At 33.1% G+C, this 20,771-nt stretch overlaps 1 protein-coding gene across 1 annotated transcript; it reads right to left on the bottom strand.

Annotated features, from left to right (window-relative positions):
* Nucleotides 1-1,621: 1,621 nt before the first annotated feature.
* LOC132719368 (collagen alpha-2(V) chain-like) lies at nucleotides 1,622-13,278 on the bottom strand. Its single transcript, XM_060703132.1, has 5 exons — nucleotides 13,036-13,278; nucleotides 11,580-11,645; nucleotides 10,210-10,782; nucleotides 3,318-3,452; nucleotides 1,622-2,907 (listed from the first exon to the last, which is right to left on the bottom strand). Exons 1-5 carry the CDS (start codon nucleotides 13,229-13,231, stop codon nucleotides 2,159-2,161), a joined length of 1,719 nt encoding a protein of 572 aa, XP_060559115.1. The 5' UTR covers nucleotides 13,232-13,278; the 3' UTR covers nucleotides 1,622-2,158.
* Nucleotides 13,279-20,771: the final 7,493 nt, after the last annotated feature.

Below are 20,771 nucleotides of genomic sequence, written 5' to 3'. Positions count from 1 at the left end.
TCTACCATATTCTAAATGCTTAAACTGAAGAAAACAAATTTTCATGGAAATTTATGTCATTTCATCCATTTCCTTACAATATCGTATAAATTCACAATGTCATTCAATACATCCTAGGCACGCAGTTTCATTCATAAAATGGGCTCAAATAACGGTGTTGTATGGCACGCAACTCACCTATCCCCCTCCTGCCACGGAAACATCAGTCTGATATGCAAGAAATAAATGAGCCGCGTCATGACAACACCAACATAGTGGGTTTGCGACCAGCATGGATCCAGACCAACCTGCGCATCCGCGCAGTCTGATCACGATCCATGATGTTCGCTATCAGTTTCTCTACTTGTTATAGGGTTTGTAAGCGAACAGCATGGATCCTGATCAGACTGCGAGGATGCGCAGGCTTGTCTGGATCCATGCTGGTCGTAAACCCATTATGTTGGTTTTGTCGTGACTCGGCTCAAATGTATTCCATTTTTATAAGAATAACAAACAATATTGTTGACTTAATTCAGAACAACGTGTTAGAATATATGAATTTTCTTATGTGTAAACATACATCACACGATAAAGCGGAGAGTTATATAACTCTCACGAGCTCTTGCTTTGTCTACTATTATTTTTAATTGGTTCAAACATGAAACGAAACTTAGATCCCACAGATAAGACTTTTGGAGTAAATATACAACCAAACTTGGGGTAATGTCCCTAACGACAGAAATATCAGACCGCTCATACTCATTCACCTATATATACTGTAACGCATGTGCTTCCCTAACACCGTGTGTACAGTGAACCTCGTAAGTTGCTACAGACTTATACTATTGAGAAGCGAAGAGCTGCTTTCTCTTATTGTACAGTGTTCATTTATGTATAAAAAATGTTTGATTTTTCCGTACTCATTTATGTATCAAAATGTTTGGAGATGAATGATATTAAACTTAAAACAAATACTAAATGAAATATCCCATTTCGAGACTTTTAACAAAAATCATAGACGTACATAGACCAGTATAATCTCTTTTGAGCCTTTACAATTTTGTAATTCTATTGTCTCGGATCAATTCAGGAAATATTTTAATGATTATGTTCTTGTAAGTGGATAAATTATCATCATAACATGTGCAAGGGAGATGACTAAATAACGTATCCTCAATGGTTGTCTCTCTTACACGCTCTGACTCTTTTATTCAGTGTACGTGTATCTATATGGCTTCAAGAACCTAATTTAGTATTTTACCTACCCTATATTTATGAAATTATACGCTGAAAGTGGACCCATACACTCAGACCACCCAGCGTTGTCTTGAATAATGATATAGGTCCTTAATAAATAGTGTTAGTGCTCAACTTCCATCGACTATGACCTCTTATTTGAATAGATTCTCTTTTTATTTTCTTATATAATACGGGCAAACATTAATATAAATATCATAAAAATGTACACGTTTATGAAAGGCACACCATCAACGGCCTGGCACCATCATTTGCAGTTTACACCCTGGCATTATGAGGACGACACTAAGTATCAGATGACTAAAATGCCAGTCAAGCAGCATCAAAATACTTAATAATCTACATCAAAGACGATGTATATGACAAAAGAAAATCCTCTAAGCACTAATGATAATTCCCTTTAATCTTTAACAAATACATTGTTGTATAAAACATTATTACATCAAAAAGCAACACAGAAAACGTTTTTTGTTTTTCTTTTTTTTTATTTACTTATTCTTTTCTTTTTTACATGTAAAATGATGTTTCAAGTAATGAGGCATGATGTTGCTTTACTTTGTATCAGAGAAAATTGCTTAAAACAAAATGTTAACTTTAGTCTATTTTTGCAGGTATCTTTTTTAACATGCAATAAAATAACAAAAAAGGACTAAACAAATTCTTAGATGAAATGTTCGTCTTTTGCATAAAATGGTGTTATAAATAGCAGAATATGATGTAACAAATATTCTGATAGAAGTATTGTTCGAAACGTTTTCTTTTGTTTTGAAAAAAATTGAAGGTAAAATAATATTCAACTGTTCAAGCGATGATGCGCTCTCAATGTAGAAAGTTTACTCTATAATTTTTACAAGATGTTAAATAAATATTAGTAAGTTGTGCCATGTACTGATTTTTTTTTATATTGTCTGAGATGTATTTTTTATCCTTGCTTTTGATATCCTTGTTGAATTGCCATTGCACGTGCAGCATATTTTGATTGTATTGGAGCTGCTTGGTAGACCGCACCGTATTTACTTGGTGCGCTCATGAGTACTGGTGGTCCGGTTTTTGAAACGCTTCCAGCCGGATGGTAAGCATATCTTGGCGCGGCAGCATTCATTGGGTATCCACCCAAAGCATGTGCGTAATATGCAGGGTATGCAACGCCGGAGGTTCCACGAAGACCATTTTGTCCAGGAGGGCCTTGGTCACCTCGTGTACCCTTTGAACCTGAAATTCCATCACCACCCCTCTGTCCAACTGGCCCTTCGTATCCCTTTGGCCCTGGTGATCCTGGTTTTCCTCGTATTCCATATGCTCCTTCAATACCTTGTATACCTTTTTGTCCTGTTATTCCGGTAAAACCTTTATAACCCTTTTGACCTGAGTATCCAAATGCGCCCATAAACCCTGGATGTCCAAAATAGCCTTTTGGTCCGACAACTCCATCTTGTCCATCAGGACCTTGCAGACCTTCATCTCCCCAGTCTCCTCGGATACCCGGGAATCCTGTAAAACCCATTTCTCCTTTGAGGCCATTTGGACCATGGTTTCCTGGGGGACCATCTATTCCTGGAAAGCCATAAGGACCTGGTGGACCGCGCGTTCCTTCAGAACCCTTTTGACCCTTGTCACCTCGCATACCACGTGGTCCTTCACGGCCGGGTTGTCCGGGTTGACCTGGTGGACCTGTAATATATAGTCAAATCTTTGACAAAGAAGTAATATCTTACAATAATATCATACTCGTTTGAAATTAATAATATATGTATGCGGTTCGAATCGGAATTATCGTCCCGAAGGACGTCAGCTATTTTTTCTTGCATATTATACCATATTCCATCATATTTTAAATTCCTTACCTTTTTTAAACAATTCACCGTGAAAATTTTTGTCATTTTACCCGTAACTATTTTTCCACATTACGTAACATGCCAAACTAACAGAAACAGCAATCGCAATAATGTATTTTCTTCTTCAACTATAAGCAGGAACAATCAAAGGACACATTGCCTTGCAATGGAAAACTATATGATGCACATGTATTGTTAAGATCTTCATGAAAATGAGTCTGATAAATGTGTTATCATCAAGTATACCTTTAGGTCCTGGTGGTCCTGCTGGTACCTCGTTCGTGGGTATAATCTTGCCGGCAAGGAGGGGTGGGGCATTCATCTTCATTCCAGGACCAGGCTGAAACATCACGTGACGCTTCTGACGATGAACGAACTCGGCTGGAAAAAAAAGAGATATTTTTAGATATTTGAATACATGGACCCATATAGTACCTCATATTTCTTCTATTCTTCATACTTTTCGTTCATTCAAATAAATAAATGCTTTAATATTAACGTGAATATTCAAGTAACCTGTAGTTGTGAATTAATATCAACAATGTTTACTTGCTGGAAAATGTTTAAAAATATCTGAAAGTTGGAAACTAATATGAGCTACTTTTACTTTTAAACCTTGGATTTTATGATCCCAGTAAATAAAGATGGACGCAAGTTTGTTACAATTATATGTTTATTATGGATGTATCATGAAATGTCATCATCATCATCATCATCATCATCATCATCATCATCATCATCATCATCATCATATAAAGTAATATTGTTGTGTAACGTAATCAATACCTAACTCATAAAATTGAATTGCACATTAAATCGGATGAAACAAATTTCTTAACTTCTTGAGTCATGTTTTCTATTACGTCATAACTAGATTTTTGGCATATAATTAAAGTTTGATAAAATTCTATCTAATGATCCTTCCGACTATGTAACTTTTAATAAGCACGTAATATTTTAAATATAACTCGATACAAATATAAAAAAATAAACGAATGGCTTTCTATTTTTCGAAATTTTTAAGTGGCCAAAGTCTAACATAGATTACTATACAACGGAACATTACATTTCTTGTATGATTTACATGTTAATTAAACATAAATTTAAATAATTAATATTGACTATCATGTTACAAACAAATTATTAAACTATATTAAATTTTCTTCAGACAATTATTTATTTGTCATGAACGATGTAAGATTAATAAATCATTTATATTGTATTGCCGTTTAATTTGTTAAATATAGTTGTATATAATTCATACAATTAATAACTTTCAATTTTCTAGACTCATTGTCATTATACGACTGAAGACTTTCTTAACTTAAGGCAAATTATACACTTGTCCTAATGTGTCTTAATGATAATTATCTATTCTAGTTGTCTTCCAAATTCTATTTTAGTGCAAATACAAATTCAACTCACTTGCAGTTCAGAACGATGTCATCTTTATTTTCGGATCGACTGAACTTCTCCGAACTTACAAATACAACTAAAGACAATACTAATAATGTTAGGCCTGCCATTGTGAAAAAAAGAATCCAAATTTCTTCACAATTCACTGCCTGGTTTCTCGACGATCTTAGTGGATATGAAGCTCTTATCCTTGAAGACGATAAAAACTGAACCAGATGAAATGTGGGAGGTGCTTAGTTTATAGAATTACAAATTCTGGGAACGTTTCTAGAGGAAATATAGCTGTAAATAATGGTGGGTTTGACTGCTCATTGGTCAGTTACTTCATTCCGACGCTCAACCTTAATGACTGATAGTTTAAAACCGTGTTTGATAAAAACATTTTCGCAGATGCGCAAAGACTTTTGGTAATGTTAGGCGGGGCGAAGAGAAGTGGGCGTCATAGAAGAACATCACCATAATCTACTTGTTGTTAATAACAAATCTTTAATAAGATATAGAAGACATGAAATAGTTTCTTTACTCATAGATCACGAATTTCCATTAACCGAATTCTTACTGAATTTGACCTATTTACCATTAAAATTTGCTTACATCAGTATTTTTCTCGAACATCTTATCCGACCACGTCAAAACATCCAGTGTTAAAAGTAGGAACTATCACTACCAGGAATCTTGGAATATTAATATTTTATTTTTGTTGCTCTTTTGCTTGTTTGTTATTGTCCTCTATAAAAGAATTATTTAGGGTTTAATGTTTTTACGCCATTGTACACATGTCAGTGATTATAATTAATTATTATATGTTTTTATATGCTGCAGTATATCGCTACAAAGCTATTTTATGCTGTTGTATGATATACTATTACAAAATGTTGATATTAATATACACTTTCTCTTTATGTTGCTATTTTAGAAAAACGGCTGTTTTGTAAGCATTTCCATGCTACCTAAAATAAAACGTCTATTTTCATCTTATTAGAGATTGTTTAAAATAGATATTGTTTAATCACAATGTATTAAGCATTTTACTTATGCGAGTTTTTTAAGCAAATTCTTTTCAACTAAATATCGTTGAAGTCATTGTATCATTCGATTAATATTATTTTAACAGTTGCTATTGCTTTTGGCAAGCGCGAAATTTAATTATACAAATTACTAGATTGAAACATTTTTTATTATTAAAAACATGCGTAACTATATGAATGAACATGATTACGGAGCTGAATGCACTTTTGTCCTTTCTGTTATAATTATTTTGACCAGTAATTAATTCAAATTTAAAAAAATCAAATACAGATGTCAATAACGCAAAGCCTGGTCTTTGTTTATTATTCTAAACTCTGTTAGATTTAGTTTTAAAAATATTAACTGTTACGCTAATCAAATTACATATCCTGACAGCCTGGCATCGCATTTTCCTTCAATTTTCAATTTGTTTTATTAGAAACATCGAAAATTTGCTCGCTAAGCAAAACATCACGTAGATTGTAGATAGTTGTTTGTATTTGCAAGCATCCAGTCAACCAGACTGAAATGTTAACGAAGCGTTCATTTTAACTCTTGATTTCAAAGGGCAGACTCACGAGAAGACGGCAATCTTGATTTTAGATATTTTTGATACCTTTCAGTTATTAGGCCAGAGAAATTTCCGTCTCGCATTCTTATAAGTCGGATAACATGAGAGCAATCTAAACAACCTATATTGCTAATAAACCACTGTTATAAAATGAGTTTATTATAATGTAAAAATGATAAAATGAATATGCATTTGATGATCTTTTTTTCAGGTAGAGTTTACTGGATACTTTTGACAATCAATGACTTGTATAGAAACAATTTGTACTTTTTTGCTGTCTCTATTGCTGATCTTTATTCTTATATACAATGTATAAAAGATAAAGGCATTTAGAGTATTCAAAATTCGGTATTTTATATATAAAAAACTACGACTAATTGTTTTACCCCTTAATAATTTAGTAGACAGTTTAATTTTTCCAGGTTACCTCCCTTCTTCGTTTGTTCATGCTTCATTATTATATGTGTTTCTCATTCAGAAATGTGTTCTTGATAATTTGCATTTTGTAAACTTCCAACATTGATAGATTGAATACTGAATTTCATTTAATCAAATGGGGCGTCTATTACCGAGTGGTCAAAGCCATTGACTTCAAACCACCTGCCTCTAACCGGTCTGGATTCGAACCCCGCAAGGTACTTTGAATAGTTCATGTGAAGAAACTATCTAGCCATCTTACGGAATGTCCGTGGTGGGCGTTCGTGAGGCGAAGCACATGGCGTCTCCCTCAATAAAGCTGGAAAGTCGCCATATGTCCTTTAGACGTAAAACCAAATTAAAACAAATAAAAAGATTGCATATGATATACCATTTTAAAGAAAATGCCAAACCGTTTGATCATCACATTATTTTTACAGTCCCGAACAATCTGAATGAAATACACAGCGGGCAAACCGCAAGCCCTGACCCCTCTATATAATCACCCGGGTATATATATAACCTAAAAAGTGTGTACATCTAAAATCGACAATAAATATTATAGTAAAGTTTTGTAGATCATTGTGCGAGTCCAGGATGCGAAAAATAATAACATAATAGATTCGCCTAAATCTGCGTCTGACTGTCACAGGAAATACACCCTTAAAAATATTTTTTTTTACGTTTTTAAATATCATTTCAATTGTTAGAACAAACCTTTCATATATGTTCTATTTTAAATATGGATTCAAATATAGTACCTGGAGTAAACATGCAGTGTGTGGCGTGTAGCTATGACCTTGTTAGCAAGTCGTCTGCATTTCAACCTAGGGATCACGGATTCGAGCCCAATTAAAGTATCGTCCACTTTCAAACATATTCTAACAAATTGTACTCTAAGACACCAGAGTGACAAGTGGCTCTTATTTCAAAATTGAACTTGACTGAATGTTTAAAATAACTTGGCAAGGTTCATTATACATGTAAATGTATGTATAACACGTATAAAATGCATTTTACCAAATGAAGTTGCATTTGATAAGAATTTGATAAGAATTTGGAATATAAAATTAAATGGCTGATCTTCAATTATATTACAAACATAAATTGTGAGCATTAAAATCTTAAAACGCCTTCATCGAAATGCTTACATAAACTTTATGGAACGCCACGAATACATTGCGTATCTTAATTACAAACATTATTCAATAGAAAAAATTGGAATTCCTAATTAAAGATCGCCCAAAACGGCAAAATTATAAATGATGCAGATCACGGAATGATACCCACACCCCATCACAAAAATAGAAGGAAATCAAATCAAATCATATTTTATATGCCATAATTAGTATTCATAAATATTCATATAAAATCCTTACAGTTAAAAAAGTGACAAGATATAAGTATCTTAACTATCATTCAATTTTTGTGCAATACGTTCATGAACAATCGGATTATTTGGATGGACCAGTGTCTCTACGATCAATGTCCAATGTCCATTCAGACAATTTGGTAGAAACATACCCTTAATATACATCGTCAATGATTCATGATTGGCCGCTTATGAGATAACAACTTTTATTCAATAATATGTATTGCGAATGACCTACCACGAGTCTGTTATAGACACTTGCCTTATATGGACATATATTGTCTAATTGCACTTTGCATTTTCTTTTTCTCAAATTCGGTATATTATTTGCTCATACAATTTGCCGTTTAATGACTGAAGCAGAAACTACATGTACAACTAAATCATTGATCAAGTCATGATCAAATCCTCATACTAATATTCTAATTTCGTTGTAATAGTTGCTTTATAATCATATGCCTTGTGAAAAATCACATATATGTGTATATACACGTTTTTTTAAAATATTTTTTGTTGGTATCGAGACTTAAAAACATGCTAAAATAGAACATAAACTGTATAACCACGTGTATAAGCACGCGACACTCTCAATTTAATTCCATTATATTCGAATGAAATCAATTAATCAATCACTCTATTGTTATGAGATTTTTTTCTAAATCTATATTGTTTTTAACGTTGAAAACCGCTTCAAAATGCGGTGAAAAACATTCAGCTATATAAAAAATTAATCCTCTTGTGTCTGACAGACTGTTTGGCGGTGGGGAGTATCCCGCTGTCTTCCGTCACCAGTATAAGCTTTTCCTTTTCTATTTTTTTTACGTTATCATCAAATATTTTTATAGTAAGTAAGAAAATAAAGATACAAGACATGTTTCAGCGCAAATGCTGAACATTAAGTTTTATTTATTTTTCCGAAAAAAAAAAAGTGTTTGTGTGGATTGTCTGTTAATTTATTTTTCCGGAAACATTTAGTTAACGAGATTAATTTTTACAAGTCTATTTTTATCTAATTGTTCGTACATAATAAGGCCTGTAAGTCATAGGCAAAAATATTATTGAAATTGGTTTGTACATTCATATTTTCTGTGATGATGAAAAATAAAATTGATATTTTGAAGATAAAAACAAAACTCTTGTCCCTTTCATACCAAAATTCACAGAGTCAAGTGAAGAATCGGAACAACAAATCATCGGAAACAATTTATGTTGCTAGTTTTTATGAGCTATTTAGGGGGCGTCAGTGGCCTAGTGATAAAGGTCGTTGAATTCAATCCACTTGCCCCTCAACGCTGTACGTTTAAATCCCGGGGACCTTGGATTTTTTAATGTGCTAGCTAAAGGAACGCCGGTGTTTCTACTTTTAAGCTAGCTTACGATTACACTGGTCTTCCAAAACTAAATTAAGCTTAAATATTGTTATATGACCTAAACAGTGTCGAGGTGTCATTCAACTCTATATTATCATAAGTCATTAATAAAATTACAGTTCCATATTGCGCATTTCGAGCAATGTTTTAATAATAGTGAAAAAAGGCTGGCATTATTTTCAGTTAAAAATTGGCAAAATTTAAACGGACACTGTTATAAGGTGATATAATAACATTAAAGCTTATGTACTGATGCGATATTCCCTTCCACAAAACATTGTTTCAGACACAAGGCATGTACCGGAGTAGAACCATCATCTATCTGTTTTCTATCTTGATAGCTTCCTCATATGGACCATTCGAAACCAAAACAAAAGGAGGGCAAATAATTCACAGTCAGCTTGTCTGGATTACCTGCCCCTGCTACTATGTTATAGCAGAATAGAAGGCATTGAACCAGACTACTTGCCATTGATGCTTTTAGGTTAATTGTCGACGAGTTTGATTGTACCATTACTCTTTATACAACTTTAAAGAAGCAATTACTATACAAAAGTAACACCAAATACCAGAATTTTACATTTTATTTCATTTACGCCCTCAGCACCGGCCTGACATATCACACAACTTTGATGTTAAACATAAAAAGTGAACAAAATAAAATCAAACAAATTTGCAGATAAAGTTGAAAAAGAAATGGAACTTAAATTGAACATAACATAAGCTATATCTTATAGAGAAACTATATAAGACAAAGAAAGCAAAATCGATAAACCAAACAGAGAAAAGAACTAAACAAAAGTGCAAAAAGAAAGAAAAATTATAAAGAAAACAAAATCTGATTAAATAGTGGAATTTACTGAAAGAGGTATATGTAACGTTTAGTTTTCATATAAAGTGATAAATAAGGATAAAGCGCAGATTACCAACCCGACCGGGCCGGATTAGCTGGAATAATTGCACGTGATAATTAAAGTTCTAATTAACCTTTTATACTTTTTGCCTGCATTGGTGCAGCAACAGCAGCAGCAACGTATGGATAACCTTGTGGTCCTGGGCTTCCTGGGCGGCCAGCGAATCCACGATCTCCCTTAGCTCCTGGAAGTCCTGGTGCTCCATATGGGCCTTGTGCACCAGGGTGACCTTGAGGTCCGCGTTGACCTGGAACTCCGGGTGCACCTTGTTCTCCTGGCTCTCCTGGAAGTCCCTGTTCACCTGATGGTCCCTGTGCTCCTGGCTCGCCTTGATCTCCCTTAAGTCCTGGAAGGCCTGGAGGGCCAAACATTCCCTGGTCTCCCTTTGGTCCTTGAGGTCCATCAAGCCCTGGTACGCCTGGGGGTCCTTGGGGTCCTTGATCTCCTTTCTCGCCTGGGAATCCAGGAGCTCCAAACTCTCCGCGTTCACCTTGTGGTCCAGCTGGTCCGACGGGTCCTTGTTCACCTTGAAGACCTTGTGGTCCGACGGGTCCTCTTGGTCCAACATCACCTTTATCTCCACCTTCGCCTTGGACACCTGGTGGTCCTGGAAGTCCGTCTTGACCAGGGAGACCTGGTTCACCTGAAATTTGTAATCAACGCTTGTAAAATACGTCATCATCTGACGTAACATATTACAATTATGTTTTTCTATAATATTACACTTGTGTACAAGAATGTTTCTAAAACGTTTAAAATTTTGCTGCAATGCATTAATTATCTTATCAAAATACATACAAAACAAACTTATACATGTCTGTGAGAAGATACTAAAAATATGACGAATGAAAATGTCAGATATAATAACGTCTTTGCATACTTGTTTTTGAAATTGTTTAATTACAGGGTTCGTTCATATAGATTTTAAATGGAACTCGTGTTTAAGCTCGTCAATGGCTCTCTTTTTTGATATTTGAAGATTATTTTAAAAATATGATAAAATATATTTATACACAAATAAAAGTAAAAATACATGAAGAAGTTGCATAAAAACACAGAGAGAAGGTGCAATGTATTATTTGACAACGTAAAACACATGTTAGATTATTTCTGACAACTTTGTAATTCTATATTGCTAAGTATTTATATTAAAGTTTCGAACCTGGTTGAAACTTTGAAATCTATTTGATATATCACAAAATTTTTCAACAGTCTTTTTGTGCTTTATTATTTGTGCAACACGTCCCTGACATGTATACCACCATTAGCTAAAGTCATGTACCACGATTGCTGCGCAGTTTAGATATTTTCATATTGAAAATTTTAAAACAAAATTAGATGACTTTTAGTTTAAAATTGTAACAAAACATAATTCATTCAATCATACATATATTGACACAAATCATTCAATGCAAATAAGAATAAATCAAGGTTTCATACCTGGATGTCCTACGGGTCCTGGTGGTCCGGCAAGGTAGTAACTTCTCTTCTTTCTTATCACTTTATCTGCAAATATATGACACTATTTTTAATACCATTTTCGCATACTTCTTGAATATGAAAAAATATTAGTACACACATCTTAATAAAGAAGTTTTAACATCATTGCATAAGAGAAACACCATCTTTGCACACTTTATTTTTATCACAATATCTACAAATATTTTATCAATGTTACCAAAGTTCCGCTTTTCAGATATGAAACACTATTGATGCATGTCATACTGAATATAAGATATGGAAATTTCATTTATATCAATTTTGTTTGCTAAATAAAAACGATATCAATAAAGAACACCCAAAACGACAAATTATAAAAGGTTTCAAGGTATGTTTCATTGCGTCTGTGGACGGTAGTGGTGAGTGCAAGCTACCGTCCACGCCGTCTGGCACCGACTTAAGCAGTAAGCCCGCTATTAACTCATGAAAAATTTAATTCTTAATTTGATAATTTAAAATTGTAAATGTAAATGATTTTTTATCAAATAGATTCTGGAAAATCTTTTATATTTATGAAATTTACACATCTCATATCATGCAATTGTTTTTCAAAATATTCATTAAATTCAAATATAGATGTACAATGACTTTATCAGAAATATAACATTCCATATAATATTGCATTTAAATAAAATGAAAAATGAAAAAAAAATGCATTTATCATGACATCGCATCGTGAACTTTCTTTTTTCAATATACTTTTGTTTGACATAGTTATGAAAAAGTCATATATAAAAAAACTACATATTTGTTGAATATGCATGCTAATTTTTAAGGAACTGCAAAATATCAATCCCATTGTCCCATTAAATAATATAATAAAATAAAAACAAACAGAAGCGTGTTCCCTTCTGAACTTTCGTTAGTATTCGGTTATAAAAAAAATTCAATTGAAATCTTGAGTTGTTGCTTTTGTGTGATTTTTACTTATTGCATTGTACACGTATAATCATTCACCGAGTCGCAGAGTTTAATTGTAAAATTGTATGTTAACTAAAAGAACTTTATTGATCATAATATAAATAGTACAAAAAGGTGATTAATTCTACTTGAAGAACTAACAATAAAAACATTACAAAAAACATTACGATACTTCTAGTATAAAAGAGATACTCTTATCAAGAGTTATGTTTATACGTTTTTGAATGGAATGGTAAAGCATTTCAATAAAAAAAAAATAAAACAACATATGGTTACAGTTTAGTAGTGTTGTCTAAGCTCTTGAAAATACATGTATCTGTTTACAAAATGACCGACCCCTTAAGATTTGTTAGAAAAGCAAATGAGAAGAAAAGTTATTTATAAACCTTTTGAACTTCGTATTCATCAAATTATTAAGTCAAAGACACAAAAAATGGAAATAAAAAGAGAAAATAACTTTTGCAAAGAAACTTACCCTCTCCATCCTCGTTCATTTCCAATTCATCGTAAAGTTTTTCTATTTTGTCTAAAAGTTCAATCCTGAGTTTTTGGTTCTCGATCATCTGCTCCTCGAGCGCAGCAACTTGTTGTTCACAAGTTCCCATATCTACAACTTTCGCCAACGCGACTGAGGCCAGAGCCAAAACGAGAAAACACTTGCCTGTCACCATTGTGGCACTGCAGAGTGTGAGAGAAGACTGATGCCGGTTAGGTAAATGTACGGCTTTTATACCACCTGTAATTCGGCCAATTACCACAGTATCACTACGCTCTTTGAAAACGCCAACGGTTTGTTAAAATTCTTGAAAGTGAAAGGGGCGCATAAAAAGTTAGGAACTCTTATTTTGATGATGTATCTCATTTAAGTTATTTACATTTTTCGTGAACGTAACTATTTGATAGATAAAATGCTTGATTGCACGGTCCGAGAAAATATTGTTTTACAGATATGGGCGGCAACGACAAAAGCATTTTTGCAAAGTAAGAAAATTAAATATTAAGAATATGAACCTTTTATGAATACGAAGATATTTTTTGCTGTTTATCAAATTTATATGTTTCTTATTCTTATAATGTAATATAATATTTACAAAACATTGAACACTATTTATTTTTGGGTCTTATAGGTAATTTACTCTTGACAAGTATGAAATAGAAAACTGAAAATCTGAAAGAACGCACTAACAGCAAAAAATAAAAAAAAATGTTGCAGGCTCTGTTATATACGACAGTGGTCCACGCCTATCAATATCGAACATTAGAGACCAGGCGCACCAGCTCTTAGTGGATCCTAAAAACCCAAAAGGTTGATTAGTGAATGTTTGACCTTTCAAGTACGCGAAACATACAATAAGTCATCGTGCATGAATCATAGTTCACCGAGTACTTTAATTCTGCAAATGCTGCTTCATTTGCCATAGATAAACATTGAAAATGGTCAGTTAAAAGAATACCTGTATTCCACGGAATAACGTTATAAAGTTGAATATCTTTGATTGTTTGCAAATAAAATTCTATAGCCCTAGATTCAGCAATTAAATATTATTTTATTCATTGTCGTTAAAATTATTTAAGTGAATAGATACAACGGATTGTTTTGATTGCCACTAAAAAAACAACATTTTTCACAACTGCACTTAGTAAGTATTTATTTATTTATTTCTATCTAATTAATGGAAGAACAACAATATCATAAACTTGCCCATGGAATTGGTAAAATGTACACATTAAATTAAGGTTGTGTTATTTAAAACTAAGATGATTTGAAGTACTAATTACATACAATTATACTGTAATTCTATTTTTGTAAAATAGACCTTTTAATGTTACATCATACCCTGTACTTAAAGTAGGGGAAAACGGAATCCTTAATACTAACTTTAAGATTAAATACTTTTCGATGAACTTATTCAACAACCCCTTTTTATCATCAGCTGTTTAGTTTGGTAGTTTAAAATTACACACACAAACTTTTGATTGTGTTGGAATTTGATGACTACGGGTTTTATCTTTTAACGTTCTTGCAATTCGGCAATATCAAACAACGCTAACGGAAATAGTACTAAAGCTCATAACCCTTTGGAGGTGGCTAAATACTTTTACCTTTAAAATATTATGATAATAATTCTTGTCTGTTTGAATGAATGTAAGCTGTTTTCGCAAGAAAGCAAAAGAACAACGTGTACGCTTTATAACTTTTTTAATGTTTTCAACTGATACAAAATATAAGTACCTCATATTCATTGTTTTGATTTCTTTGCAATGGTTTAAAATAAAGACAACTGTAGAATCAAAATAATACAATTGTGTAAAATAAAGGAAACTGTAAAATACAAAAGTGTATAATAGAAAAATCTGTTTTCCCCCCACAAAACCAATATGAAATAAAGATCATTTGTCTGAACATTTCCGAATATGTGTAACATTATATTACTAGTTATATTAGTATGACATAAATCTGGTTAGATGACACTTATACATGAAAACCTTAACCAAATTCCAATGATGTGTCTAAACCTGATTTGTATTATTACTAATTACAAATAGATCTACTAAGATGCAGGTAAATTTTTAATGACGGGTTTCATGTAACCGCTTTTAATTAATTAACTGTTTGGTAGAGCTTTAAGTTACACCGACGCTAAGTGGTGACTATCCAGCTGGACTGGAGGAGGAAGACATTGGGTGCCCCTTCTGGCATTATTTCAGACACAAGCTGGTAACTGAAGAGAACCAATGATATTATATAAGTTAGCTGGATGCTTGTAATTTCTTTATATGAAAACATCCAAAGTCACTGACGGAAACAGTTATCTAAGCGGTGGGGAAGAAGTGGGTATTTGGCTAAAAAAAATAAGGATAAACAAATACGGACATGAAGTAGGGCTTTGTGCAACACACAGTTTAATGTCAAATGTTATGTGGCATCTGCAAAAGCTCGTCCTGTACTTGATATCAATAGTGCTATATTGTTCTGGTCTTTGTTGACCATTCAGTCCATTTTAACTGAAATAGTCATAAGTTATTCATTATCACTTGCAAACACAATACATAAATAGAAAAGAAAAGGAAAAATCAAGACCAGAATGCAGCCCCGACAATGTGCACTCTCACAGAGCCACTAGATGATTGAGTTTAATTGCAGTGAAAGTGAAAATGCCGACGAATATACACATATAAAACATAGAGTGATCTATGGCGGTCATTCTTAGAGGGATATCAATATCAATCATTATATGATAAATAATATAAAAAGTGATATATAGGTTTGGTATTATATCTGTTTCAGATTTCTATCATCCTAGATGTCAAATAAGGTAGATGACATCAGAAAACAGTAGTCCTTCTCATTTATGATAGATCGTACGAACAACATACAAACACGTACATGTAAGGCCATGTTAAACTTGAATTTCAATTATCTGCCATTTAGAAAAAAATCTGTTAAATCAAAAGCCAGAGTTCTCGAGCTCGTTGATACGTTTGAGTAAATTCTATTACAGTTTTTACTCTGCTTTTATGTTTACATGTAAGCTGCAGCATACATTTAAAATCATTGTAACTTTCCACAATCATATTTGCTTCTTACAAAAAATCAGAAGCTAAAACAAAGTTACTTTTCAGAAGTAAGTGAGAAGGGCCTTCTCCTCGTGCAGATTCAAAAAATGTTTTTAACTTCTACTCGTAGACAAACTAAAAACCGTTTGAAGACGTCTAACAATAAATTCTTTGCGGTATACCATATCAATTTTATTATCATACAATTGATTGTTGCTGGTAAACGTTGAATGTCGCAATCTGCGCTACAAATTCATTCTATTTATAAAAGTGATGTCATTTTTTCTGAAAACCGGCCAAGGCACACGACATACTTTAAAAAGAATACTCGATTCATAACGTTATAGATTGACACTGTCTCGTTTATTCAGTAAATTTTGTCTTTCATGTAAATGAATGGTACATTTTTGTAAAGATCTTCTTAACACACTGCGATATTGCATTCTTGTTTTCTTTGCTGTTTTTTTGAAGCACTGAAATGCAATGCAACAATGCAGCAAAAATACCTCCAGTTAATTATCTTAATATGGACATGTTTGTACATGATATGTACGTTAGTATAGATTTAGCGCCAAGTAATTTCAGAAAAAGAAATTGACACGCCTACATGTACGTACACGTGTTTGTGGTAGGAACCTGGTAAACCAGGATATAATAACCTGAATAATATATTTGGTACCCAGGCATTTTAATTAGTCGTATACAACACGTTTCTGCTTGAGTGTGATTAAATCGTCCACATAATGCATGCCACACTGCAGTATATTTTCTTTAGATATAAACATTAGAAAGATCAGTCAGGTTACGATCTAGTAAGATTGATAAATATTCATAGTCGTAGAACCTTGCATTTCTTTTAAAAAGTTTTAATTTATCATATACAGTTTCTCTGGTTTTGATAAACCATACCGTATTCTTTTGTTAAAATTCTGTCTTGCATTAAAATGTTTTAACAAATCAAAGTACAAAGTTCTGAGGGAAGGCGATTTTCAAATTTATAAAAAAAATCATTCATTGATACTCCGCACTCGAGGCAAGAAAAAGGTCTAAATGAAGGAATTAAATGAAAAATCCTCACAGTAACTGTGTCATGCTACACTACTTTACTGATCAAAAGATATGAACACGTGTGAACATATTATTTCGCGTATTGTAATATTTTCTCAAAAACGCCTTTTTTATGAATCGGCTTTCAAGACATAGATTCCTTTTAAGATTCATTGATATTTAAAAAGATTTTTTATGATTGGCTCATCCTTTAGCTAAAGTACTAGTTATGTTTTTAAAAGCACGTGTTTGACAGGATGTATGCGACAATGTTTAGTGTTTGTGCTTTAAGCATTTTCTGGTTTCATTTTAATGTACTCGACGCACCTCCAAATTTTCAAATGTCATAACCATTCTTTATATTCTGAAATTTGTCATTTCCCTATATCATGTGATCAACCGGAAATGAAAATATCTCTGAATCAATGGTATTACAGACAATTAACAATTGTAATATGGTAGATATTTTATAAAACTGGTTTCGTATGTTATAACAGTAAACAAGAGCGGGGTTCTCATACACTTATATAAAGTATTTACTTTCGCTTCCCACACTAAAGAAAGAACACAATCATCTTTAAAGAATAAATTAAAATCAATTTCAATGTTAAATGCTGGGATTCCATTTTTTCAGATGTACATGTATTTGATTTATTGTTTAGTGAAACTAGCAATTAGTTGTTCAGAGCCACAAAAACAAACTACACGTAAGTCATTCTTACAACTTGAGTAATGCGGTTAACATTCCAATCACAATGATAACTTTAATCTATATCGATCAATATTTTAGCGTCATAAATAATTAAGGTGGTTGATAAGTCTGTGTATCACTTAACAGAAACATAAAATTTGATTTTTTACATAGTTCATCTGAGACACATAAAACAGAAAGACATACAAAAGACTATTAAGAAATAAATTATACTCAGAAATTAATTGAAAATTGTAGTTTTATGTTATTCTTGATTGAGAAGCATTCCAACACTTCAGTTTTAGGTCATTTTTTCAAATTTAAATAATTATTCTGGAAAAACGGAAGAGTTAATGGTCTGAAATTTTGGTCTACACCTACATCAGATGGAATATTAATCTCGAAAACTTATTTCTATTCCGTCAAAACCATGGACGTGTCCAGTACTGTCAATTATCAATTTCGGGAATGTCAAGCAGAAAATTTAAAGTAAGTCAACTAGCTGCATACAGCCTGGTCAGAGTGCAAGGACCTGACTCTTTACTGGTGGCAAAGGTTGACCATACAAACCATATATAGATATGAATGTCACAAATGTATAATTATATTTGATACATTTACACATTTAACTCAAAACTGTGTGTAAGACACCTCTCAGTAAAGATTATTCAGCACATCAAGGTCACTTTTTGATAACTTTTCAATGATAAAAGGGAATAAAGTAACCCTCAAATAAATACCACATATCTCTAAAGACCATTATTCGTCTCTCCCTCAGGTGACCTTTGTTCACAGGTTAAATTGTACATGTATATATCTCAACGGGAATACCATTAGTTCTCGACAAAAGAAACAGTCAAATATACATGAAGTCCAAATGGAAACTTTTTAAATTTTTAAATGAATCCTCCAAAATATGATTGGTGTCTATCTTGTTTCATAGCCAGACAGAATATTTCCTTATAATTTTATTATTTTTAGTGAAGACAACATAAATATAATAGATTAGAGAAAAAAAAACAGAAACCAAAGAGAACACCCAAAACGGTAAAATGGAAAATGTTCCAGTCTCAGTTTGATTGAACTTGTTCATGGACGGTAGTGACAATTGCAAGCTACCATCCACGCACCCTATCACCGGCTTAAGCAGAATTCAGCATTTAAACATGAAACTGATGAAAATTTGAATTTAAAAAGATCCCCAGATGTTTTTATATGGCAATTATGATGGGACGTTCAATGTGCCATTCAATGAAAAGCGGAGGTCCCAAAGTAAAAAAAAAATACGTGTGCCTTAAACGAGAAGACAATGTACGACTAAACAATTAAAAATTTTGAAAGGGGACCAGAGGTTATGAAGCCTGCATATCACAGATAAGACGTCAAAATACAAATTTAAAAAAGTAGGTAACATCAGGTTGGTAATTTGCAATGTAAAAAATTATGATTAGAGTGTCCTAACCATAGTTTCATATTAGTTAGTTTTTCGCGGAACCAACGTTGAATTATACCAATATATATCAAAGCTTGATACAAAACAGGCTATTTAGGGATTCAGAATAGCAAATTGAAAAATTATAAAACTACGGCCTTATTTCGACCTTTTATTTCATTCTATGTCGTTCATTAAACGCCGCCCTTCCTTGTTAATCTTGTTTTTCATATATTATATCATACAGTCAAACAACAGCATATGGTAATTGATAACGTGTTAATTACACATTAATAAAAGTGTCAAAATGCTATTTTTAACATGCATGTATATAGTTTCCATACCGGTCTTTTATGACCGTGTGAGTAACGTATGAATTGTTTATGTGAGCTCTGATGCCTGCTCAGCTTTTGTGTATATTCTCTAGGATATTTTTTGATATGCTGAAATTACGCTGTAAATTTTACATTACGACATTCCTGGGAAGGTATATCTTAGTCATCGGTTTGAAAGACTAACCTTGCAATGACATTTGTGATACTCTGCTCATATACTAGGTGTATGCAAACAATGGAAAAAAATGACCAATGAGTTACATACTTTAAATTAAGCATTCGGCTTATGGATAGCGGTAATGACCGCATGTGTAACGTATACTGGTACTTTACTTCATAAGCTCCAATTCACTGAAAAATTGTAGACATAATGAAAACTTCTAAAGACCTCTGCTTATGGAGTATGATGGCGGCTATTCAAAGGCCCTGACACAGAGAAGAACAGTTGACTTGGGTCACTGAGAAGAACGGTTGACTTGGGTCATAGAGAAGAACGGTTCACTTTGGGTCACAGAGAAGAACGGTTGACTTGGGTCATAGAGAAGAACGGTTCACTTGGGTCACAGAGAAGAACGGTTGACTTGGGTCACAGAGAATGGCGGTTGACTTGGGTCACAGAGAAGAACGGTTGACTTGGGTCACAGAGAAGAACGGTTGACTAACAACGGTTGACTTGGGTACGAAAATTTCTTAAAATGCTAATACGTACAATTTTGTGCGTGCCCCCTCCCCCACTCACTAAGTCGAATTTTCCAAGGAATATGTTTCGATTTAAATTCGGTATATTTCCGAAATAATAAATACGATCCACGTTCGCCACTAACCGTCAAAATACGCTATCAACCAAACATTGTTTTCAACATGCACACAACATTTTGAGGAATGCAGCGGTGCACCGTTCGACCATTGATTGTCTTGTGTTAAGTTCGTTCATAATCACTACCAAAACTTTTGCGATGAAGGTGCATTAACATTTTGTTATGGCTGTGGCTGAGATCCGCCAACGAATCAAGCCATGCTTCTCCGTAAATGACAACCTTGGAACGATGGCAGGGCGTTTACATAAATTCGAAATCCGTATTTCGTATATTCCACAACTGCAGAGTGACAATATCATTTTGCTAACGTTCAAGTAAGGTTTCCGTATA

This window comes from Ruditapes philippinarum, unplaced genomic scaffold (assembly GCF_026571515.1).
Source record: "Ruditapes philippinarum isolate M1 unplaced genomic scaffold, ASM2657151v2 ctg196_1_1_1_1, whole genome shotgun sequence".
Taxonomy (NCBI): Eukaryota; Metazoa; Mollusca; class Bivalvia; order Venerida; family Veneridae; genus Ruditapes; species Ruditapes philippinarum.
Note: the sequence above shows the minus strand (reverse complement) of the source record. Positions and strands in the feature narration are given on the sequence as shown.